Source organism: Salvelinus namaycush, chromosome 32 (genome assembly GCF_016432855.1).
Source record: "Salvelinus namaycush isolate Seneca chromosome 32, SaNama_1.0, whole genome shotgun sequence".
In the NCBI taxonomy this organism is placed as follows: Eukaryota; Metazoa; Chordata; class Actinopteri; order Salmoniformes; family Salmonidae; genus Salvelinus; species Salvelinus namaycush.
Window position 1 is genome coordinate 7480616 of NC_052338.1, and position 25730 is coordinate 7506345.

General features: G+C 41.5%; 1 protein-coding gene across 1 annotated transcript; it reads right to left on the reverse strand.

Moving 5' to 3' along the window:
* Positions 1–6671: 6671 nt before the first annotated feature.
* On the reverse strand, positions 6672–24781 carry LOC120026907 (voltage-dependent calcium channel gamma-7 subunit-like). Its single transcript, XM_038971645.1, has 5 exons — positions 24592–24781; positions 17843–17932; positions 12790–12930; positions 8418–8563; positions 6672–7154 (listed from the first exon to the last, which is right to left on the reverse strand). Exons 1-5 carry the CDS (start codon positions 24779–24781, stop codon positions 6672–6674), a joined length of 1050 nt encoding a protein of 349 aa, XP_038827573.1.
* Positions 24782–25730: the final 949 nt, after the last annotated feature.

Consider the following 25730-nt stretch of genomic DNA (forward strand, 5'->3'; position numbering starts at 1 on the left):
AAAAGGTGTTTTTGAATAATAGGTCAAATCCATAGGTCAAATCAGACGTTCAATTCCTTCATTATAACAGCAATTCTAATATACATTATTGCATGAATTACTAGCCTATAGATTTTTGTGTTATTATGAAAATAATATATCAAGGTTTATTATAAAGGGGGTTATATGAACGTAATGCCAGTCTCAAGTCTTTAAAAAATATAGATATACTATGCTATAGGATTAGCTATATAAAATGCATAGACACGTTTGACAGGTGCTACTGTGACAAAGGTTTGAGAAAGAGTTTAACGGAAAAGGTTTGTATCCAATCATGTCCAAGCGCGCCAATTTTAGCAGTGAAGTCACGAGACAGCTTCGCACACCTGTGCAATCAACTTGTTACGACTTGTTACGACCATTTCCTAAAGAAATCAGCCAACAGTTTCTAATTTGATACCGAAAAACATTGAAGCCAAGAAGTACATTAACATAAGTATATTATATTATGACATCAATCACTATCGTTCACCATACAGAACATATAATTAGGAATTAGAATACTAGAATGGCCATTAACATTCTTATGTTTGTCATTGCCAGTGATGTGATAAGATATTTTGTAAAAATAATTTATTTACCTGCCCTGTATGTTTGTCAGGTAGCCAGTAAGTTATAATTAACTGCCAATATGCCAACATTCCATTCAAACAGTGCTTTCAATCCGCAGCCATGCATTGGCTGAAATCATTTGATGTAGGACTTGGATATAATAGCACTCACAGCTTTCCAATATTTTTTTTGTTTTTACATTTACGGTCCGTTTCTACTGAACAAAAATATAAACGCAACATGTAAAGTTTTGGTCCCATGTTTCATGAGCTGAAATAATATATTTCAGAAATGTTTCATATGCACAAAAAGCTTATTTCTCAAAAATGTTGTGCACACATTTGTTTACATCCCTGTTAGTGAGCATTTCTCCTTTGCCAAGATAATCCATCCACCTGACAGGTGTGGCATATCAAGAAGCTGATTAAAAAGCATGATCATTACACAGGTGCACCTTGTGCTTGGACAATAAAAGGCCACTCTAAAATGTGTAGTCTTGTCACACAACACAATGCCTGAGTGATCAAGAGATTCATATCTGTATTCCCAGTCATGTGAAATCCATAGATTAGGGCCTAATGTATTTATTTCAATTGACTGATTTCATATGAACTCTAACTCTTAGAAATTGTTGCATGTTGTGTTTATATTTTTATTCAGTATTCATATATTTTAGAGATTATTTATACAGAAAATTTGTATAAAACCTGTATAAACGGTATTAATAATTATATGACAATATTTTATGTTGACAATAATTAAATTACACAATTTCTGATACATCGCATGCCTTACTTAGATTTTCCTGCATAAGTAAACTCAGGATTATGCCTCTACTGCCATTCGTTCCCTGACCAATATGGCTGCCATTTTTACCTCATTCTGGAACATTGCGGGGTTTAGGACATAGCTCCTCCAGTAATTGAAATAGGATCTCTAGGTATCAAATCAAATTTTATTGGTCACATACACATGGTTAGCAGATGTTATTGCGAGTGTAGCGAAATGCTTGTGCTTCTAGTTATGACAGTGCAGCAATATCTAACAAGTAATATCTAGCAATTCCACAACTTAATACACACAAATCTAAGTGACGGAATGTAATAACAATATATAAATATATATAAATATATGGATGAGCAATGTCAGAGCGGCATAGGCTAAGATGCAATAGATAGGATAGAATACCGTATATACATATAAGATGAGAAATGCAAGATATGTAAACATTATTAAAGTGGCATTATTAAAGTGACTAGTGTTCCATTTATTAAAGTGGCCAATGAGTTCAAGTCTGTATGTAGGCAGCAGCCTCTCTGTGCTAGTGATGGCTGTTTAACAGTCTGATGGCTTTGAGATACTGTAGAAGCTGTTTTTCAGTCTCTCGGTCCCAGCTTTGATGCACCTGTACTGACCTCGCCTTCTGGATGGTAGCGGGGTGAACAGGCAGTGGCTCAGGTGGTTGTTGTCCTTGATTATATTTTTGGCCTTCCTGTGTCATCGGGTGCTGTAGGTGTCCTGGAGGGCAGGTAGTTGGCCCCCGGTGATGTGTTGTGCAGACCGCACCACCCTCTGGAGAGCCCTGCGGTGATACAGCTCGACAGGATGCTCTCAATTGTGCATCTGCAAAAGTTTGTGAGGGTTTTAGGTGACAACCTAAATCTCTACGATACAGAATACCTGGGCTGTGTCCACTTGCACCCGGTAAGTAGCCTGTGAAGCCTTTCCTGCATGTGTCATGAAGCATCAGCTAGCAATCAGGGCTAAAAATGTATACCATGTTCAAATGTAGGCTATCACCAGCAGTTCATGGTATTGGCTAGAGTTTGTACAATGTTTGAAATAAGTTTTAATGTGCAATTTGAAGTGATTTATAGCCTATGGTGGGTCAATAAATGAAGTCAATTGAGAGATAAATTGCTGTTCATCCTGGCATAAGTAATGTAAAACTTAATTGTGACAATGCATTGAATTCATGATGTTATGCATATTAAAGTTAAAGTGACAGGTAATTCATCTAACAGTCTTTGTAGGCCTACTCATAGAATTAAAATTCTATTTACATAGGCATAAAACATAATGCAAACCTGAAATACCTGTTCACTCTCAGCTTTGATGGTCTGCAATTGTATTTCCAGTATATCCAAAGGTGATTAAGTATAGGTAATGTGTAACCTGTACCCAGCCCCATAAAAAACACACACACACACACACACACACACACACACACACACACACACACACACACACACACACACACACACACAAAGTGGCAGACTCGTGAGCTGGGCATAGTAAAATAAACATTTTTAAAATATATATAATTTCTCCGCTTAAGGCCCCCACATGATCCGCTCGAGTGTAGCCCATGTATCTGATGCTGTCTGGCCAAAAATAGTATGGCATGTCGCTCGGATTCTTTCTGCGGTGAGATAGTTTCAGCCATGCGAATTGAAGGAAAGTTGGTGGGTGCACAGTTCAAAGTTCGGATGCTGGAATTATTTTGGATGAACGTGTGAAGGTAACCTCCTTTTTGAAGTGATTTGTTTGACAATCAGATGAAAACATCAAGACTGGTTGTGTTCATGGAACATTAAAAGGTAACACATTTTTACAGTTAAATTACATCTTTACTAGTCCGCCCCTGCACACGCACGCACGCACGCACGCACGCACGCACGCACACACACACACACACACACACAAAAGGAACTGATACATTTCTTATGGCCTTGAATAAGCAGAGCTTTGGAATAACACAAAAGCAGCAGGCATTACCAAGCTATATAGAATATGTCAGAATGTCAATATCCAGTCCTGCTATTCATTCTCTACACCAGTGTGAAAACAGGATTTCCCCTCAATATAGTTTAGCCATGTTGATCTTTTCAGCTCTAAAAGTTCCTGACATCGGCGGTAGGTTCTTGTGTGTGTGTGTGTGTGTGTGTGTGTGTGTGTGTGTGTGTGTGTGATTGTGATTGTGTGTGCAGTCAAAAACCGAAAAGACATCTGACCACGAACATTAAGCACACACACAGATTTACCCCTAGGATTTATTCAATAGCTGTAGAACAATGACATGTTACTCAACAACCCCAGGCATAACATTATTCATGTTCTCAGGTATGAACAATCGCTCAGATTCATTAGAAAATGGCATTATTGTCATTATTACTACTAAATAGTACCATTGATTTTGTTGTAAATATGGGTAACATATTTACACTAATAATAATAGTAAGTAACAACAATAATAATTATCATATAATAATCCTAATAATAATGAATAGCTTTGATCTCTGCTACTGTTGTTAGGCACAGTTCATTTGAATAAGCTCAAAGACAGGTTCTAAGAGAGCGCCTTTACAAAAAGAAGAAATTGAGAGTGAGTGAGAAACGAGGCCTGCAAAGAGAAGAGACATTACATTAATGGGGATTTGAGAAACAAACCCAGACAACTGATCAATAAAGTTTCAAAGGTAGTCATACATGAGGGGATGGAAAGCGAGAGGAGGAAGAAGTGAAGGCAATAAAAGAAGCCTAAGGAAATCAATGAACAGTTGGGGGGGAAAGGCAAACGTGGAGAAAAAAACAGAATCTAACTTAACTTAATCTAACTTTAACTACAGAAAACCCCAATCATCCTCAACTTCAATAACATTCGTTGGCTAGTGAAGCCATGTGGCTCTCTGAAAGTAAACCTCAATTTAACAGAGTCGTTTAATGAGGAAAAACAACAGAGGAAAAAACTTCATTGACAAAATACAAAATAGTTTTAGCATTTGTTTTAAACAATTCTTATAGCTACCCCTGTCACCTCTCTCTCCCTCTCGCTCTCTCCCTCTTTCACTCTTTCAATTAATCAACCTCTCACACCAAATCATATTTGGCCTATAATAGGCCTATATTTTATAAATATACATATATATAAATATATATATATATATATTACACTATAGCTTTAATACAAATACACCAATATGTTATTCTACCTATTATGATTATAGAACAAGCTACAAATATTAGTTATTTTATCATTTTCTCTCCAGCAGGAGCCAGTCCTGTTCTTTGATATTGAATTCATGTATTTTACTCTATAGTCTATTATAGGCTGTACATCACTGTCCTGGGTCCCAAACTAAATAATACTACCTTCCATCACATGTGTATGTGCATCTGCTACATAATGAACAATATAAATATTAAAATACATTTGATCAAGTTATCTGATTGCAGGAAAACAATTGGAATGCAATTCAATGGCTAGTGGGATTTGTTCACTATTTGTACGGCGATATTGCAAGACTTTGTTATAAATCTATCCCCAAGTCAGGAATTGCTATCGGTCTTGTTCGCTACAAAAGTGTGCATGTCATGATACAAAAGTTCAACCCGGATGCAGAGCTATCAGACTCACAGCAACAGCACTAGAGGGTGGTACAGAGACCCATTGGTCATGTTTTGCTCTCGTTTAGACCTCACTAACATAGACGCTGTCTTGAAATACATTACTGTGCTTTATATTAGACCATGTTAAACTCATAGTAACCCCTTTCTTTCTTTCACATCCTCATGTATGGTTTTATAAGTTGTCATGTTCCATTTACTTACATTATTTTTTATAATACAGATGTTTATAAACATAGCTAATGATAATGGCCACAATCTTTATTTTGATATTAGTAGTAGAAATAGTAGTAGTAGTAGTAATTGTAGTTATAGCAGGACTGTTGAAGCTGGTGTGTGTGTGTGTGTGTGTGTGTGTGTGTGTGTGTGTGTGTGTGTGTGTGTGTGTGTGTGTGTGTGTGTGTGTGTGTGTGTGTGTGTGTGTGTGTGTGTGTGTGTGTGTGTGTGTGTGTGTGTGTTACATTTACTATAAGTATACCAATACACATAGAATAGAATGTAAACATGTAGTACAGTGGGTAGGCTACATAGGCAGCATGTATTATATAAACCCAGTCACAGTCAGAAGGAGAAAAGTAAACATTTCAAAATAAACACAGTCTTTACTTCATCAATCTACTCCATAGCTAAATGGGAAGCTCTTCTGGTAACTATAAAGAGAAGTTACTCTACTGGTAATCAGCCATGTGCTACAGAATATGAACACTCAAGCTAATTAGCAATCAAAGGAAGATCCTAAGCCTCGCGGGATCTGCAAATATGCTCTCATTCTTGGTAGTAAAATAGGTGCTTTTTTATATTCTCAGTCGTAAATGTTTATAAATGATGGAAAGTTATGGATTTTCTTTGTTACCACGACATTTTTGTCAAAAACATAACAACAAAAATTCAAGTGTTTTTATGGATTCCAAAATGGATGCTGAAGCCTGCGACCTGGACATGTATAGTAGAAGAATGCGAACTGCAGAGGAGAATCTGATATGTTACAATATGTACAGTTTGAGTCACAGAACCATCTTGAATGATCTTCAGAAGTCTATGGGAACATTCATCCAACAATGCCTCTCCAATACAAACAATTAATACAATGATAGACCTAATCATACAGTAATACACATCTCATAAAAGACAAACATGGTTCATTTTTCAACTTCCCAGCACTTAAAGAAAAATGTCTATACAGTTTAAGTATAAATCTCTATGCATATACAATGTGTCCTTGATTCTTGTGTGTGTTAGTGCTTGAAATGCATCTTATGCTTATTCTTCTGAAACAGCAGCACTCTTTTTCACAGCCCCCCATACCTCTCCTCCCTCTTTTTCTTATTGTGTAAATAATGATCATATCCCCCCTCTCTCCCTCTCTCGTTTCCTCCCTCTCTCTGAAAGTTTGCTAAAATGTCTGTCTTCATCTGAGGCACGGCATACATTTTAAATCATCCTCCGCCCACCTCGTTCTCTTTCCCTCGTTCATTCCCTTCTTTCTCTTGATCTCCTAAATCTCCTTCTCTCATCCTCGCTTCCATCTCTCCTCCCACACTCTTCATGCGTGCATCTGTGTGTTTGGGTGTGTGTATGTGCGTGTGTGTTTGCATCTGTCTCTGTGTGTTGCGCGTATAACAGAGCCCACCCCCACTCTGTCTACCCCCCTCCCTCATCCCTCACTCCCCCTTCTAGCATGGCGAGGCACTCATGCGCATGTGTTGGTGGTAGCGGGGAGGGGGCTGGGCAGAGGGGGGCATGGCCATGGGCATGGACTGGGGAGGAGGCCCGCTGGGGTGAGAGGACATGGTGTGGTGGCTGGAGTGGAGGGGGTGGGAGGACATGGTGTGGTGGGGGTAGGAGGAGGAGGAGGAGGACTGCTGGTAGCTGGCGCCCGAGGAGGGGCCAGAGGACGGGGCCTGCTGCTGTTGCTGCTGCTGGGAGCTGCCCTTGGGCGGCGGGGGCGTCTGGTTCAGCTGGATGGAGATGTCACTGGAGACCTCAGACGCGCTGCGGCCCCTCTGCGGAGGAGGCCACGACTCGGGGTGAAGGTACTGGCCGCTGTAGTCGCTGCACTCGGACAGGCGGGGGCGGTAGAGGGACGGGTGGGGCCGGTACATCTCCTCCTCGGCGTAGCGCTTCATGAAGAGGTACACTGACATCACCCCGGCCCCCTGGGAGAGAGCAGCGCAAGCACACTATAAGATACTGTGACTCATATTACTACATGACATGAAACACCATCACAAAGAAGTCATAAGTGACACATTTGGCCGTCATACATCAGGCACACTATGAACCACAGTAAAAAGAAGCCTAAATAAAAATGTATTATATTATATAAAAATGACATACAGTATTGGACTATGAAACACAACAAACACTGGAACATTTAAAGGTCCATTGCAGCCGTTTTTATCTCAATATCAAATCATGTCTGGGTAACGATGAAGTACCTTACTGTGACTGTTTTCAATTAAAGTAGAAATAGTAGCAGTCGTAGTAATTGTATAGCACAGTGATTGTTTTCAATTAAAATGGTCAAGAAGAAACAAAGATAGCTTCTTAGCAAAGAGTCATTTCTCATTCAAGGATTTTGTTAGGACTGTCTGGGAGTGGTCTGAGTTGGGAAGGGAAAACTGAAAACTAGCTGCTATTGGCAGAGAGGTTTGAAACTGTATTAATGGTCTATAAACTCCAAAACAGGCAGACCTTTCTAGAAGTCTTTTCAAACAGCTCTTACACTAAAAGGGCATTATAATCATTTTCACAATTTCACAGTGTGGAAGAATATATATAAAACACAGGTAAATCACGTATTTGACTGCACTGTGCCTTTAATAAAAACGCAATACAACAGGATGTAATGTAGCATCCTGAAAGAGCAACACAATGTTTTGAATTAATATAAATACTAAACATTTTAATAACATTACATGCGTGAGTTATTTTCAACTGTGGAATATGTCTCTATGATGCACAAACCTCTGAAGACATAACAGTGCTCAAACCGCTTCTCCGTGTAATAACTCGTTATCAAAAATGCAATGTTGCGCCAAACAGCCGACACAAACATTTACATCCTCATCCACTATTCATCGCTGACATCTTGATACAACATCCTAGAAACTTGAGCACGTCGACGCCAATGCTAAGCGCTATTCCCCCTCCTCTTCCTCCTGCCACTGCAGAGGGGCTGGAAAAAAAGAAAAGCCCTCTAGCGAACTGTATATTCATGTGACAACAGCAGCGTTTTTAAGCTGCCGCTGTGACAAGAGCTGTCGCCCTAAAGTGTGCGCTATTAACATTTATGAATATTGATGCGAGTTGCGGAGGGGGGTCCTAACAGTGAAGCACTAAGCTAGTCGGTTAGCAGTTAGCAGGGTTTAATAGTTAGTGGTCGGGCGCTACGCTGGCAGGCGGACAGGTGTGCTGACCTCTTTGAGGAGGAAGGAGCTGGCAGCGAAGGCGAAGGACCAGCCGTAGTGGTAGTGGAAGAAGTGCTCGGGCTCACGTGGCCGGTTCATCACCTCGTCGTTGATGCTGCTGATGTAGAGGACCAGGCCAACCACCAGGCTCAGCCCTGAGAAGGAGGAGAGGACGGGGTGGAGAGAAAAAGGGAGGGAAAGAGAAAGCATGGAGCGAAAAAAGAGGCAATGAGGAGCATAGAGGCAGAGAAAGACATGGGAAGGAGTAGTGGAAAGAGAGAGAGATGAGAGAGAGATGGAATGGAGAGGGGGAGAGAAGAGGGGAGAGAAAGGAGGAGGGGAGAAGCGGCGAGCCAGTGGAGGGGGGAGAGAGGAAGAGGAGAGAGAGAAAGGATGGAGAGGGGGAGAGAGGTAGTGCGCAGTGTTGAGGAGATTATAGGAAACAGTGAGCGAGAGAGGAAGGGTGATGGGGAATCATAAGTGAGAATGAGAGAGAGAAGGGTGGAGGAAAGAGAGCGGAAGGGAGGAGGGAAGGGACAAACGCCAGGGGCAAGAGTGGGTGGGGGAATGGGTCAGAGAGTGTGAACATGAAGGGGAGGGTGGGTAGTAGGGAGAGCGAGAGAGCGATTTGGAGACAGCAGGATACACAGTGAGCAAGATGGAGGGAGAGAGTTTGAGATGAAAAGAAAGGTGGAGAGACATAGTATTATTTTATACGAGTACATCTCTGACTGCTTATTGCCTTGGCATCCAAATAGATCCCCTCGACATAGAGGGCAAGACAGACCCGAAAGTGGGACAGTATGTGGCCTACACTCTTAGAAAAAAAGGTGCTATCTAGAACCTAAAAAGAACCCTTTGAAGAACCCTTTTTGGTTCCAGGTAGAATTCCAGGTATTATTTAGATTTAAAGTGTAATAGTAACATGTACAGGGTTGCAGGTGTTATTACAGGGTACAGTGAAAATCTTTTTGTTTTCACAACAATGCAAGTCAAAGTGAGATGTGTGTTTTTTTTATGAGAGTGTTATTTTATGAAAACAAGAATCATAAATTATAGATAGTAAAACGTGATTATGATACATTGCTACGACTACACATATGAGTGCCACAGCTGTAATACACTAGACTAGCTAAATTAGTGCCACTGCTGAAAATAACTGCAGTATCTCAATTGTTTGCTCAGATAGCCTTCCGACAGCCACCATTGTTGCTACATGTTTCTGCCTTCACACTGAAAAGAGCTCGTATGGACAAACATTTGAGCACATTTCCCCTGACGCATTAAAAAACAACAATAAAACAACTGAATAAGAAGATCCACAAGACCCCTTCTTGAACCACATTTTCATTATTCATTACTTTGAATAAATTAGCCTTATTATACTTTCTAAATGGAAAACAAATCCCAACCATTGCCAGCATGCCTGCGAATTTGCGATAAACGAGGACAAAATAGAAGTCGAGTGATGGAAGAGAAAGAAAACCCCAGCCAGCCAGCCTCGGCCTCTGCAGCCTCTGACCCCAAAATCCTCCACCACCATTAACCAGCACAACAGCCCCACTACATAATCAGCCCTGACCAGCACCACAAAAACAACAGCAGGAGATTCAGGCAGCAGGCTCCAGCAGGCAGCAGTAACAGCAGCTGCAGCAGCAGCGACCGAAGCTCCTGGGAACCAGTGACCTGGCTCCCCCTTACTGTCTCAGCAGGGGGAGCTGTGGCTAGCTGCTGCTAGCTCCTCGCCTGCTTCCCTCTCAGCAGAAGTCAGACATTCTGCGTGGGCGTGCTAGAAAACCCAGAACAGAGAGCTGTCCCTCTCTGAAGAAAGGCAGGCTGCACCGGAGCCAGTTTGCGACTTCCATTCAGTTTTTTCAGAATGGTTTGGGTTAGGACGTATGATCCTGATCCTGAATCAGGGTGTGAGAACGTTACATTTTCTATATGTTGTGTTGTGGAATGTTAATGGAATTGAATTCATTGGCAACCATAACATCTTTTCTAGGGCAAAGACATTGAGAACAATGCCACGCTGAGCATCTATAGAGTTGTCCATTTGTTCAAATGGCTTCAAAGAAACCGAGTGAATAACAACAACAAACACTTCTCAAGTCCAGTCAATTTCTCAAGTCGTTTCTTGGGACCAATTATCTGAGGCTGTTGTGGTTTTACAATATTTTAATTTTTTTTCTTCTCAATTCACAGCCCAGAATGTCAAGTTTCAAGTTTTATTAGTCCAAAGATATGCTTACTTGCAGGTTCCTTCTTGTCTATTCAACAACAATAAGAAATAATAAAATATAAGAATACGAACATAAAGTAAATGGCTCAGTAGAATAGAATACACATTTTAGCATAAGTACAGTGCTTTCGGAAAGTATTCAGACCCCTTCTCTTTTTCCACATTTTGTTACGTTAAAGCCTTATTCTAAAATGGATTATATAAACAATTCCTCATCAATCTACACACAATACCCCATATGACAAAGTGAAAATAGTTTTTTTTAAATGTTGGCAAATTAAAAAAACAGAAATACCTTATTTACATAAGTATTGCGACCCTTTGGTATGAGACTACAAATTGAGCTCAGGTGCAACCTGTTTCCAGTCCACCTGTGGTCAATTCAATTGATTGGATATTTGGAAAGGCACACACCTGTCTCTACAAGGTCCCACAGTTGACAGTGCATGTCAGAGCAAAAACCAAGCCATGAGTTCGAAGGACTTGCCCGTAGAGCTCAGAGACAGGATTGTGTCAAGGCACAGATCTGGAGAAGGGTACAAAAAATGTCTGCAGCATTGAAGGTCCCCAAGAGCACAGTGGCCTCCATCATTCTTAAATGGAAGAAGTTTGGAACCACCAAGACTCTTCCTAGAGTTGGCCGCTCATCCAAACTGAGCTATCAGGGGAGAAGGGCCTTGGTCAGGGAGGTGACCAAGAAACCGATGGTCACTCTGACAGAGCTCCAAAGTTCCTCTGTGGAGATGGGAGAACCTTCCAGAAGGACAACCATCTCTGCGGCACTCCACCAATCAGACATTTTTGGTAGAGTGGCCAGACTGAAGGCACTCCTCAGTAAAAGGCACATGACAAACCGCTTAGAGTTTGCCAAAAGGCACCTAAAGGAATCTCAGACCATGAGAAACAAGATTCTCTAGTCTGATGAAACCAAGATTAAACTATTTGATCAGAATGCCAAGCGTCACGTCTGGAGTAAACCAGGCACTATCCCTACGGTGAAGCATGGTGGTGGCAGCATCATGCTGTGGGGATGTATTTCAGCGGCAGGGACTGGGAGACTAGTCAGGATCGAGGGAAAGATGAACGGAACAAAGTACAGAGAGATCCTTGATGAAAACCTGCTCCAGAGCACTCAGGACCTCAGACTGGGGTGAAGGTTCACCTTCCAACAAGACAATGACCCTAAGCACACAGCCAAGCCAATGCAGGAGTGGCTTCGGGACAAGTCTCTGAATGTCGGGACAAGTCTCTGAATGTCCTTGAGTGTCCCAGCCAGAGCCCGGGCTTGAACCCAATCGAACATCTCTGGAGAGACCTGAAAATAGATGTGCAGCGACGCTCCCCATCCAACCTGACAGAGCTTGAGAGGACCAGCAGAGAAGAATGGGAGAAAGCTTGTAGCTTCATACCCAAGAAGACTTGAGGCTGTAATCACTGCCAAAGGTGCTTCAACAAAGTACTGAGTAAAGGGTCTGAATACTTCTGTAAATGTGATATTTCAGTTTTATATTTTTAATACATTTGCAAAAATTTCTAAAAACCTGTATTTCCTTTGTCATTATGGGGTATTGAGTGTAGATTGATGAGGGGAAAAAACAATTTTATCAATTTTAGAACAAGGCTTTAATGTAACAAAATGTGGAAAAAGTCAAAGGGTCTGAATACTTTCCGAATGCACTGTATACAGGACAGCACATTTATAATTCAATATTTACACAAAAAAATACCTTCATTGAGTTAACTACTAGAAAACCATTACTTATTCAATTTGAGCCTGAATCAGTACAATCGTTCACTGCTGCAGGTCAGTGACATGTAATAAGGACAAGATAGGCACATAACTGCTCTGTCAGCAGCATCTCATGCTAGGCTAGCATCTGTGAGCAAGATCTGCAATACTCACAAATAGAAACTGATGTAATCTTATAGACAACTGAGGATCAGGATACGCTGTCAGCCAAGCCACTAAACCAACAACCAATCAGGGGGGTTCCAGACCCAAACCACACAGAACCAACTTTACATACCATTGGCAGCTCTCATCAACCAATAAGTATCTTAAATACTGAACATCATTAAAACAACAGCCAATGGGAAACTTAATTTCCTTTCATCATAAAAAAGCATGTGGCTCCGTACCTGAGAGGATGAAGAAGATTCCGGAGATGAAGGCCAGGATGGTGCGCTGTGGCCGGATGTGTCCGATGTTACTAATGACGAAGGCAGTGAAGACGAAGAGCAGCGACACCATGGGGAACGGCGTGGCTGTCCGTACCATCTCTGATGAAGGGATAGAAGGAAACAGGATGAGAGAAAGACAGAAGAAGAGAGGAAGATATATTGAGAGGAGGGAGAGTTAAGTAAAACAATTCAATCAAACATAAACAAAAGATTCAACATTTCTTACATCGTTTTAAACCAAGTTTCAGTGTCCCACTGGGATAATGAAACTTAAGCTGCATTCAGTGGAAAAAGCTTTCTGTTATACTCCTCCTCTATTTATGAATAATTAAGGTAAAAATATAAATGAATGCACTATACATAACACATTAAACAAATATGAATGGTCTAAACTGGTATACAAGTATATGAATGAATTGTAGCTGTTATGTTGTAACTGTTATGCTGTAGCTGTTATGGTGTAGCTGTAATGCTGTAGCTGTTATGTTGTAGATGTTATGCTGTAGCTGTTATGTTGTAACTGTTATGCTGTAGCTGTTATGGTGTAGCTGTAATGCTGTAGCTGTTATGTTGTAGATGTTATGCTGTAGCTGTTATGTTGTAACTGTTATGCTGTAGCTGTTGTGGTGTAGCTGTAATGCTGTAGCTGTAATGCTGTAGCTGTTATGCTGTAGCTGTTATGTTGTAGCTGTTATGCTGTAGCTGCAATGCTGTAGCTGTTATGTTGTAGATGTTATGCTGTAGCTGTTATGTTGTAGCTGTTATGCTGTAGCTGTTATGCTGTAGTTGTTATGCTGTAGTTGTTATGTTGTAGATGTTATGCTATAGCTGTAATGTTGTAGCTGTAATGCTGTAGATGTTATGTTGTAGCTGTTATGCTGTAGCTGTTATGCTGTAGCTGTCATGCTGTAGCTTTTACGTTGTAGCTGTAATGTTGTAGATGTTATGCTGGATCTGTTACGTTGTAGCTGTAATGCTGTAGCTGCCATGCTGTAGCTGTTACGTTGTAGCTGTTATGCTGTAGCTGTAATGTTCTAGCTGTCATGTTGTAGCTGTAATGCTGTAGCTGTTATGTTGTAGCTGTTATGCTGTAGCTGTTATGATTTAGCTGTTATGCTGTAGCTGTTATGATGTAGCTGTTATGGTGTAGCTGTAATGTTGTAGATGTTATGCTGTAGCTGTTATGTTGTATCTGTTATGTTGTAGCTGTAATGTTGTAGCTGTTATGCTGTAGCTGTTATGATTTAGCTGTTATGCTGTAGCTGTTATGATGTAGCTGTTATGGTGTAGCTGTAACGCTGTAGCTGTTGTGCTGTAGCTGTAGTGCTGTAGCTGTAATGCTGTAGCTGTTATGTTGTAGCTGTTATGCTGTAGCTGCAATGCTGTAGCTGTAATGCTGTAGCTGTTATGTTGCAGCTGTAATGCTGTAGCTGTTATGTTGTAGCTGTAATGCTGTAGCTGTAATGATGTAGCTGTTATGTTGTAGCTGTTATGCTGTAGCTGTTATTTTGTAGCTGTTATGTTGTAACTGTTAAGTTGTAGCTGTTATGTTGTAGCTTTTATGTTATAGCTGTAATGCTGTAGCTGTAATGCTGTAGCTGTTATGCTGTAGCTGTTATGGTGTAGCTGTAATGCTGTAGCTGTTATGCTGTAGCTGTTATGCTGTAGCTGTTATGCTGTAGCTGTAATGCTGTAGCTGATATGTTGTAGCTGTAATGCTGTAGCTGTAATGCTGTAGCTGTTATGTTGTAGATGTTATGTTGTAGCTGTTATGCTTTAGCTGTTATGTTGTAGCTGTAATGCTGTAGCTGTTATGCTGTAGCTGGTATGTTGTAGCTGTAATGCTGTAGCTGTTATATTGTAGCTGTAATGCTGTAGCTGTAATGCTGTAGCTGTTACGTTGTAGCTGTAATGCTGTAGCTGTAATGCTGTAGCTGTTATGTTGTAGCTGTAATGCTGTAGCTGTAATGCTGTAGCTATTATGTTGTAGCTGTAATGCTGTAGCTGTTATGCTGTAGCTGGTATGTTGTAGCTGTAATGCTGTAGCTGTTATGCTGTAGCTGTTATGCTGTAGATGTTATGTTGTAGCTGTAATGCTGTAGCTGTTATGCTGTAGCTGTAGATGTTATGTTGTAGATGTTATGCTGTAGCTGTTATGTTGTAGCTGTAATGCTGTATATGTTATGCTGTAGCTGTTATGCTGTAGCTGTTATGTTGTAGCTGTAATGCTGTAGCTTTTATGTTGTAGCTGTTATGTTGTAGCTGTAATGCTGTAGCTGTTATGCTGTAGCTGTTATGCTGTAGCTGTTATTTTGTAGCTGTTATGTTGTAACTGTTAAGTTGTAGCTGTTATGTTGTAGCTTTTATGTTGTAGCTGTAATGCTGTAGCTGTTATGCTGTAGCTGTTATGTTGTAGCTGTTACGCTGTAGCTGTAATGCTGTAGCTGTAATGCTGTAGCATTTATGCTGTAGCTGTTATGTTGTAGCTGTTATGTTGTAGCTGTAATGCTGTAGCTGTTATGTTGTAGCTGTTATGGTGTAGCTGTAATGCTGTAGCTGTAGCTGTTATGCTGTAGCTTTTATGTTGTAGCTGTTATGTTGTAGCTGTAATGCTGTAGCTGTAATGCTGTAGCTGTTATGTTGTAGCTGTAATGCTGTAGCAGTTATGCTGTAGCTGGTATGTTGTAGCTGTAATGCTGTAGCTGTTATGCTGTAGATGTTATGTTGAGCTGTTATCCTGTAGCTGTAATGTTGTAGCTGTAATGCTGTTATGTTGTAGCTGTAATGCTGTAGCTGTAATGATGTAGATGTTATGTTGTAGCTGTTATTTTGTAGCTGTTATTTTGTAGCTGTTATGTTGTAACTGTTAAGTTGTAGCTGTTATGTTGTAGCTTTTATGTTGTAGCTGTAATGCTGTAGCTGTTATGCTGTAGCTGTTATGGTGTAGCTGTAATGCTGTAGCTGTTATGCTGTAGCTGTTATGTTGTAGCTGTTATGCTGTAGCTGTAATGCTGCAGCTGATATGTTGTAGCTGTAATGCTGTAGCTGTTATGTTGTAGATGTTATGCTGTAGCTGTTATGTTGTAGCTGTTATGCAAACATCATGCTTGGTTGCACTACATGCAAACCAATAAATCAGGCTACTGATTACGTGTCTTTTTTATATCTGTCTGCTTGCTCTGCAATTATTTGTTGCCTTGTCTATTTGTCTGTTCAGTAGTGCTATGTTACTTGTATTGTAGTCTGCCACTTGTCCCTCATGCTGTTGCCTGTTCCTACAATGTTTTGCACTGTTGCCATAGATCTCCCATCATGTAGTGTTGTGATGTCCCGCTTGTCGTGATGTGCTTTGTCTCTGCCTATTTTGTTGTACTGTTGTCTGCCCTTAACAATGCGTGTGCCATGTTGTCTTGTTGCCATAGGTCTCCCGTCATGTACTGTGGTGGTGTCTCTCCTGTCGTGATGTGCTTTGTCTCCACTGTCTGCTGATGTATCTGTGCTGTTGCCAAGTGTCTTCCGTGTGTTGTCTGTCTTGTCATACACTTTTAATCTTCGCCCCCTGCCCCACAGGAGGCCTTTTGCCTCTTGCTGTCATTGTAAATAATAATTTGTTATTAATTCAAATGAGGGAACACGTGAATTATACAGAAACAGATTGTCATCTGCGTCACTTCCTTGCTTTCTTACATGACTATAACGTCTTTATGAAGTAGTTACACAGGTTGACTTGGGATTGGGAGCAATTGTGTACAGAAATACATGTTTTATTTAATACCAGCCCCCACCATCCTAATTCAATTGTATCACTTGTCAATCACAAAGAAAGGAAATCATATAAAATAACGATTAAGTAACATTCCTTCCCAAGAGAAAATGTTTATCATTCCCTACAGTTTCATAAGCCTGCAGCATGCTTTATAGAACAATATACTGTAGTAAAGTCAATGGCCTTTGTCCTAGTGTGTCAGGTTCCATTGTGGTCTATACAGTCCACTTTTGGGCCACAATGTTCTACATCGTAAATAATTCAAATAAACTTAGCAAAAAAAGAAACATCCCTTTTTCAGGACCTTGTCTTTCAAAGAGAATTCGTAAAAATCCAAATAACTTCACAGATCTTCATTGCAAAGGGTTTAAACACTGTTTCCCATGCTTGTTCAATGAACCATAAACAATTAATGGACATACACATGTGGAACGGTCGTTAAGACACATACAGCTTACAGACGGTAGGCAATTAAGGTCACAGTTATACAAATTTAGGACACTAAAGAGGCCTTTCTACTGACTCTGAAAAACAAAAACAAAAAAGATGCCCAGGGTCCCTGCTCATCTGCGTGAACGTGCCATAGGCATGCTGCAAGGAGGCATGAGGACTGCAGATGTGGCCAGGGCAATAAATTGCAATGTCCATACTGTGAGACGCCTAAGACAGCGCTACAGGGAGACAGGATGGACAGCTGATCGTCCTTGCAGTGGCAGACCACGTGTAACAACACCAGCACAGGATCGATTGGAGGTGGAGGGTCTGTCATGGTCTGGGGCGGTGTGTCACAGCATCATCGGACTGAGCTTGTTCTCATTGCAGGCAATCGCAACACTGTGCGTTACGTCTGGAACCTGTTGGATCGGAAGGTGAAGGCTAGGGCCATTCCCCCCAGAAATGTACGGGAACTTGCAGGTGCCTTGGTGGAAGAGTGGGGTAACATCTCACAGCAAGAACTGACAAATCTGGTGCAGTCCATGAGGAGGAGATGCACTGCAGTACTTAATGCAGCTGGTGGCCACACCAGATACAGACTGTTACTTTTGATTTTGACCCCCCCCCCCCTTCGTTCAGGGACACATTATTCCATTTCTGTTAGTCACATGTCTGTGGAATTTGTTGGGAGGTTGGGAACTATTTTGCCTCATCATGTTTCCTGGGTAGAGCCTTTTGGTGCATAAAGAAATGACATGCAGAGGTTATTATCCTCTATGTTTTTCACTGTGGTCAGGTGTCATCACTTACTCAGTATATTTGCAGTGTTTTCGGTCACAATATCTATCTCAGCTTCAGTGGTGAAGTATTCTGATGCTACACATCTCCCCTTTTCAGGTCCTGAGAGAGAGAGAGAGAGAGAGAGAGAGAGAGAGAGAGAGAGAGAGAGAGAGAGAGAGAGAGAGAGAGAGAGAGAGAGAGAGAGAGAGAGAGAGAGAGAGAGAGAGAGAGAGAGAGAGAGAGAGAGAGAGAGAGAGAGAGAGAGAGAGAGAGAGAGAGAGAGAGAGAGAGAGAGAGAGAGAGAGAGAGAGAGAGAGAGAGAGAGAGAGAGAGAGAGAGAGAGAATAGGCCCAGAGGGAGAGTGGAAATCAAGGTTTATAGTGGATGAGCAGAAGAGACACAAGGGGTGGAATGGAGAAGAAGTCATTAACCTGGAATTTGGACAGAGAGGGGGACACTTAATCAGAGTGGCACAGAGGTGAACAGTCAGTGAGGAAAGCCACATTCCACACGACAGTAGCATCTTTCACCTTTCACCTTATGTACCAGGCACCAGCACAAACAATGCCATTCCCCTGGAGGGCCACCAATATAACCCTGGCTAAAGGGGTGTGTGTGTGTGTGTGTGTGTGTGTGTGTGTGTGTGTGTGTGTGTGTGTGTGTGTGTGTGTGTGTGTGTGTGTGTGTGTGTGTGTGTGTGTGTGTGTGTGTGTGTGTGTGTGTGTGTGTGTGTGTGTGTGTGTGTGTGTGTGTGTGTGTCTGTGTGTGTGTGTGTGTGTGTGCGCACATTTTTCCTTAAGCCTTCCCTTTGACCTTTTAGCAGACTAAAGTCTCTGAGTCATGGGTAACAATCATTGTCTTACGTCAGATAGCGCGTTGATTCCGCGTGCACTGATCTGTCCAATGTTATACAACGGGTGGGTCTAATCCTGAATGCTGATTGGTTAAAAGCACATTCCAGCCGGTGTCTATTCCACAAGTTACCACCGGTTAAATCTATGACGTTAAAATGCCTATTTACTCTGTTCCATCTGACTGCGCAATCCACTGTCTCATCAACTTCATCTCAACTATAAAAAGCATCTAGACATTACCTCATATTTCTTTTAGACTAACATTTAGTTTTCAACTGTGGAGATTTGTATAAAACTTGCTGTCTGTCTCTCCGACATTTGCAACATTGTTTCAATATTCAAAATCGAAATCCACCTGTCCCATAGTAATGAATGTGTAGGGGTCGGGAGTCTGGACCAGAGAGAGGCAGGCAGCATTTCTCAGCCAGTCGAAATCATGAATCAGCTGGCATTATTTTTATGGATATATACAAAGAAATGTCAATTGAAAAAAGATCAAACAAAACGACGTGCAGCTAGTTTGCAGTCTTTCCAGCTTCAGTTTGAAGTGATTGTGTTAGCTGTGTTGTTGGCTAGCTCCTCTGAACAACAGTGTCCTAACGAGAGAGCACATTTTCTATGCTAGGCGAAATCGTGCCTCATTAGCTCATTATGGATGTATCCAAATAAATATCACTAGAAAACAGTTTCAACAAATGCAGTTACTGTTGTTATTCTGTCTGCACTGTTTGACATGACTGTAAGTTAACCATAGTTGGCTAGTTAGCAAACAAGGGATAAGAATGTTGCCAGGCAGTATGGCAATGGAACATTTAGAACGAACGACTGGGTCGCGTCTGTAGATACAGAACAAAAAGACTGAACAACTGGGTCGTGTCTCTGGCAACCGAACCAATAGAACGAACGACCAGCCAGCTTGGGTAGCAACCCTAGATTTGTTTTGGGACTATATCTTGTGGAAGGATGAAATATGTATGTAAGTAAGTATGAATAAATTAATCCAAATAATGTTTTTCATGAAAATATGTCAATCATTATTTGATTATGTTGGTAACCCATTGTATAAAGTGATAATGCCCGAGAAGCCGGTGTTTGGAGAATATATTGGCACGGTTTGCCGGCCTTCGATTTCGTCTCGGGCCTAACAACACCAGTGCCAATATATCCTCCAAACACCGACTTCTCTGGCATTATCACTTAAATATCTATCTGCGGACTGCAGTAACTACACACCGTAACCACTACACGCTGTGCCCACTACACTCCACACCCACTGCCATTGAGGGTACTTGTAACAGTACGAAGCCCATTAGTATTACATCATTACATGCCACGCCCACTAGCATTACATCACTACAAGCATTACGTCCCTACATGCACACTAGCTAGTTAGCTAGCTAGTAGACATATCTGCTGGAGCCAGACCCTGTTGGACCCAACTCTAGCGGGGTACTACTTGGTGGGTGCTGTGTGTATTCGATCGGTACTACACGCCGCGCCCACCAGTCTGCGGTGCGCAGACAGACCCTACTCGTATCTCGCAAAGGGCAATGGGATAGCTTGAAAGTAATCTGGCTACAATGGGCTGCCATAAATATTACCAGAGATATAGATATAATGATGAGATGCTTTTGTTTCCGCCCTAACAATGAAGGGTGTTGATGTCATACAAAAACTCCTCACCTGCTTAATAATTAAGGATCATGGACAGATTTTGGGAAGAGAAAGGGCTCTCGCTACGCCTCCCTCTGTCTGATATTACCTAGGTGACATAGCCTAATGAACCCACTTCACCCTCAAATAGTGAGAATTATTATAAACTCAGTGTAAAAATAAATACGTAATTGATTGTGAAGATTTTTTGCTGATGAAGTCTAAGTCGCTCAATTTTACAACTACAAGTTTGGTATTTCTTGATTTTGACAATGTGCCCGACAACTAGCTTAAGTTAGCTCTAAGCCAGTCACTTCGTATGAAATGAATAGGAAGCTAACCTGGTCCACACACTCAATGCTAAACACCAAGTGCTTTCTCCATTAGCTAGCAAGCTACTTTAGCAACATTATTTTATCACAACAAATAAGTTTGAGAAGCAACTAGCGCGTGATCTGCCGCCAGCCCAGCTGCTGCTGCGCTAGCTGACCCCAAAGTAACGATCGCGGAGAAACATGCAAATCTACGGACTGATTTCTGATAACAGTCCCTATTAATTTGGGGGCAGCATGTCTACAACTTCAGTGCAAGCGGTTTATTTGAAAGTAAAGATAGAGAGAGCTAGTGTAAAAGGTTGCGTCAATCGAATCTGGTATCAGGATAAAATGTGATTCAGAGTCACCGAATATACTTTAAGTATTTTTATTTAACATAAGCGATAAATGGTAAATGCAATTTTCGTATATACGGGTTCACTGTATCACCACGCAGGGTAAAGCAGAGAACTGACTGAAATAGTACAGACATCTTCTTTTATACTGTGACAGGCCAACTCTAAAGTTGGAACTACATCTGTCACAGTAGTAGTAGAGGCTTAGCGTGGTTTAAACTTGCTAGCCTATCGGTGGTGCCCAGGCTGGTCCCAGCCTCACAGCACTCAGGATCTAGATATCCGGAAGTGTTTGTTGTGAAGTTTGAGCCGAGTTGTCGGTGGCTACACTGCTCAGTTTCTGTTTTCTTGTTATTCAGCATTTTTCCATCTTGTCTCAACCTTCTGGTTTGCACAGTCGACACCCTAGATTAACAACAGCTTTTCTGCAGTCACGCTATGTTTTGTGATTAACATGTCCTATTTCTATAAGGCATATATTTTTGTTAAAAAGATAACAAAACCATCCTCCACACTAGCTAGCTAACCATTGTCTTAGTAAGCTAGCTGCAATTGCAACAAGTTGGCTAAACAGCTGATCAAGTCATGGCTACCGACGTGGTTGCACATCATTTTAGCAAGACTTTGTTTTTATTTTCTCGCAAGGTATTAAATCCCTGTCACGGCGTGTGATATAATTTAGCCAGCTATTCTGCCTATTTCATAGAGTCATACGAGAGCACAATGATGTAAAAAATACGAACTATGTTTTCATTTTTGAATGGCGGATGCTTGGGAATCCAAAATTTTGGGGATGAGTTCCACGTCTACAAGACAGATTGGTTGAGAGATCTTCACTAGTTACCATAGCCACAAAATCATAATTATGGACAAACTCAGTTTATTTCTACAATTTCTCTTCTTATAGTCCAGGTAGCCCTATCAGATATTTATGTAGTTGGTGCTGTATGTTATCTAATATACATGAGTTCTAACTTGGAAAACGATTTCTTAGTTTAGAATTGTACAATTTATGCTCCCTGCATATAAAAACCACGAACACTGTCGAAAAGCTCAGAACGCAAAAAAACTCAGAACATATTGACTGTAGATGGTAAACTGGTGCACACCAAGTGGCACTTACATTTGTAGTATGGAAAACGGCTGTGAGGATTTTTCTACAATATTCACAACATATTGACACAATTACACTCTTTATAGAATAAAAATGTAATTTCATCATAATTTCACCTCTCCCTCTCTACCCTGTTTTAACTTCCTGCTATCTGTTTAGCTAGCTGGGTTTAGGATACTCACTAGCCCATACCAGTAACAAATTTAGCTATGTTATTGACATGGCAGCATACACCAAAAAATCTAGCTTACTTATTTTGCCAACTAGAAAGAAATAACAAAAAAATCATTCAGAAACGGAGGAAGAAAATAGCGATTGATCCTAAAATAAAAAAATCCCATTGAGCAAAATCCACAATGCACCCATCCAAAGAAAGTTTGGCTCCAGGGCTTCTCAGAAATGCCACCAAATCCGCAGTCGGATCCTTGGCCGAATTGTTGCATTTCAGTTTAGCCTCCACTAGGCAGGCCACGTATCACAACGTTACCGCAGACCCCACATATTCCGTTCCTAAAATATGCCATCAGTCCAGTGTATGGAATATCTTCGAGGTGCCCTCTCTCAGCGGTCACCAACCTTTTCTGAGCCGAGATCACTTTCTGAATCAAAATGTAGGCAGAGATCTACCGCTCTGATTTTTCTTTAAACATGTCTTTAAAAAATGTAAGCTTATTCAACATGAACCTATTAAAAACTGTTCCGTAGCAATGAGGTTGGTGCCGAAGGCTACAGGCTCAATAAATTATCACTGCATATTGGCTATTCTTGAATTACCCTGCCAATTATCATCACACTGGTAATATATCATTTGTGTATTACTTGTGAGGCATGAATGAAAATCTTTTTTTTTTACTGGACTGATGGTGCCTCTGATGGTCAGTCTCAGTGGAGGGAGAGCGAGAGCGAGAGCAGCGGAGAGGCTGCCTCTCACCTTCCCTCAGCTCTCCCTCCGCTAAGTGCTGACTGACCAAAATGGGGACACCTTCTTCGAGCTGATTGCCAAACTCGATTCACACATTATTTCTGACTCATGCATCAATTCATGTTGTAACTCATCTGACCAGAGATGAGTGAAATATTCCTCGATATGAAAAAGACACAAGCGCGAGCGGATAGGGAGAGGACGTTTATGGCTCGTGTTGAAAAAAGTGTTGACAGTGATGAATACAATATTAAACATTCATAAAAACAGTGGTTCTTTGCTGTATTAGTTGACAGTCTTTCTCGCTAGTCTTGGTTTTTAAAGTTTGAAATCTCCCATTGTAGAGTCGACTACCAACTTCGCTGTGGGCTCGTAGAAGCTTCAGACCAATGACGTAATACGGCAGACAAGGTGATCTGAGCTATCTGATTGGCCAGTGGTAGGCCTATAGGTGCACTTGATCAGGTCTCCGGGCCCGCCGGGTAGGCAGAGTTTACCTTCAGACACATCAAATGGTTAAAATGGGACACTGCCTAAGAACAGCCCTTTGCCATGGTATATTGGCTATATACACCACACCACCTGGTGCTTTATAGCTTAATTATACACTGAGTGTACAAAACATTAGGAAAACCGTTCTAATATTGTGTTGCACTCCCTTTTGCCCTCAGAACAGCCTCAATTATTCGAGGTCAAAAGCGTTCCACAGGGATGCTGGCCCATGTTGACTCCAATGCTTCGCACAGTTGTGTCAAGTTGGCTGTATGTATTTTGGGTGGTGGACCATTCTTGATACACACGGGAAACTGTTGAGCGTGAAAAACTCAGCAACGCTGCAGTTCTTGACACACTCAAACCGGTGTGCCTGGCATACCATAACCTTTTCAAAGGTACTTAAATCTTTTGTCTTCCCCATTCACGCTCTGAATGGCACACACACAATCCATGTCTTGATTGTCTCAAGGTTTAAAAATCCTTCTTTACCCAGTCTCCTCCCCTTCATCTACACTGATTGAAGTGGATTTAACAGGTTACATCAATATGGGATCATAGATTTCACCTGGTCAGTCTATGTAATGGAAAGTTTTGTACACTCAGTGTATGCGTTTCTGGCTTTGGGAAATGGGTGCTACACTCCTTAACCACACAGCTAACATTATGCCTAACCCTAAACTTAAATTAAGAGCAAAAAGCTCATTTTTATTTTCAGACATTTTTACGATATAGCCAATTTTGACTTTATGGCTGTGGTAACTAGTGACAACCGTTGAGCGACGGGCATCGCATATGAGTGACGCGATCTGACGTAAGAAAATGGGGTAACAATAATATGTGTGTGTGTGTTAAGGAATGAAATCTGAAATATAGACTATGTTTATTCCAGTATCTGCCACAAAGCATTACAATAATGTATGTGTAGATGTGCTTCTGTACATATGAACTACTGTTTATGCGTATTGCTTTCCTCACACAAAACCTGCCACAAAGCATTATGTGTAAATATGTATACTATTTCTTTATGCATGCTTCTGTACATATAGACGAAATGTGTCTTTTTCGGCATACCTGCCACGAAGCAGACCCTCCACATGCCGGAGTGCAGGGCCATCCTGACCTCCATGCTCTGGTTCTGCTGCAAAATGACGCCCTCCTCCATCAGCAGCCAGTAGTCTGTGGACACAGCCACGCCCACCAGGAGCAGGCCGCATGCCCCAAACACCGAGGACAGGAGCGTGAGTGCCCGCGTGCTAAACATGCTCGTCTGAGGAGAGAGGATAAGAAAGAGGAGAGAGGAGGTGAGAGGACAGGTGAGGTTTAGGGTCGAGTCTATTTCAGTTCAGCTAATTCAGTATATGAATGGAAACCCTGGTTGAAATGGAGTTGACCTCTCCCCTGGTGGTTTTTCTCATCAGGATACCTCAACAGAGACAAACTTACAGTGGAGGAACCACTCTAGTGTTGAGAAAAATGAAGAGAACGCTTCTCCACATGGCTGAAAGATCCCTTCTATCACAATGCTTCACATTTCATTGAAGATAATTAACCAGCATCACCTCGTTGTTCTGTCGTCAACTCATCTTAAAATAGCAAATACTGAGGGAAGTGGAGGCTTATCCACCAGTGTGGCTACATACGGTAACTACTGGTACCTATCTGGTAAATACTAGCTTGGTTAAACCAGGCAGAATGCTGCACTCAATGGTGATTCAGTCTGGTTTAACTAGGCTATAGGTATAGTGTAACAGTGAATACATAACCAGCGATAAAATCAACACAGGGACCACATGACTGCCCAGCCCGCTGTGACAGTGAGTGGAAATGACCTCACCATCACAGAGCAGCGTGCAACAAATTAGAGGTGAGGCTCCTCCACTGATAACTGTGTGGCTTTTCTCACTCAAAAGCTTCACTGGTGAGAAGAAAGAAAAAAAGAAAAACCTGCACGGGGAGGAGAGCTACCGTGGTGCCGAACGAATGACCTCATCACTGCTTTGAGATGCAGCAGTGCACATTCAGCAATGTCACAATGGATTTTTCTCCCTCATGATGACTCACCAGTTACAAATATTTGATATGGTAAAAAGCAGCCCCGGCCTGCCTACCTCGCGTGAACCCAGTCAACCCAGACATTCAGAAAGTCGTTGAATAAACATTGTCACCTCAAGGAGAGAGTGACCGAGGGTAAAGGGGGGACTGTGTACGTG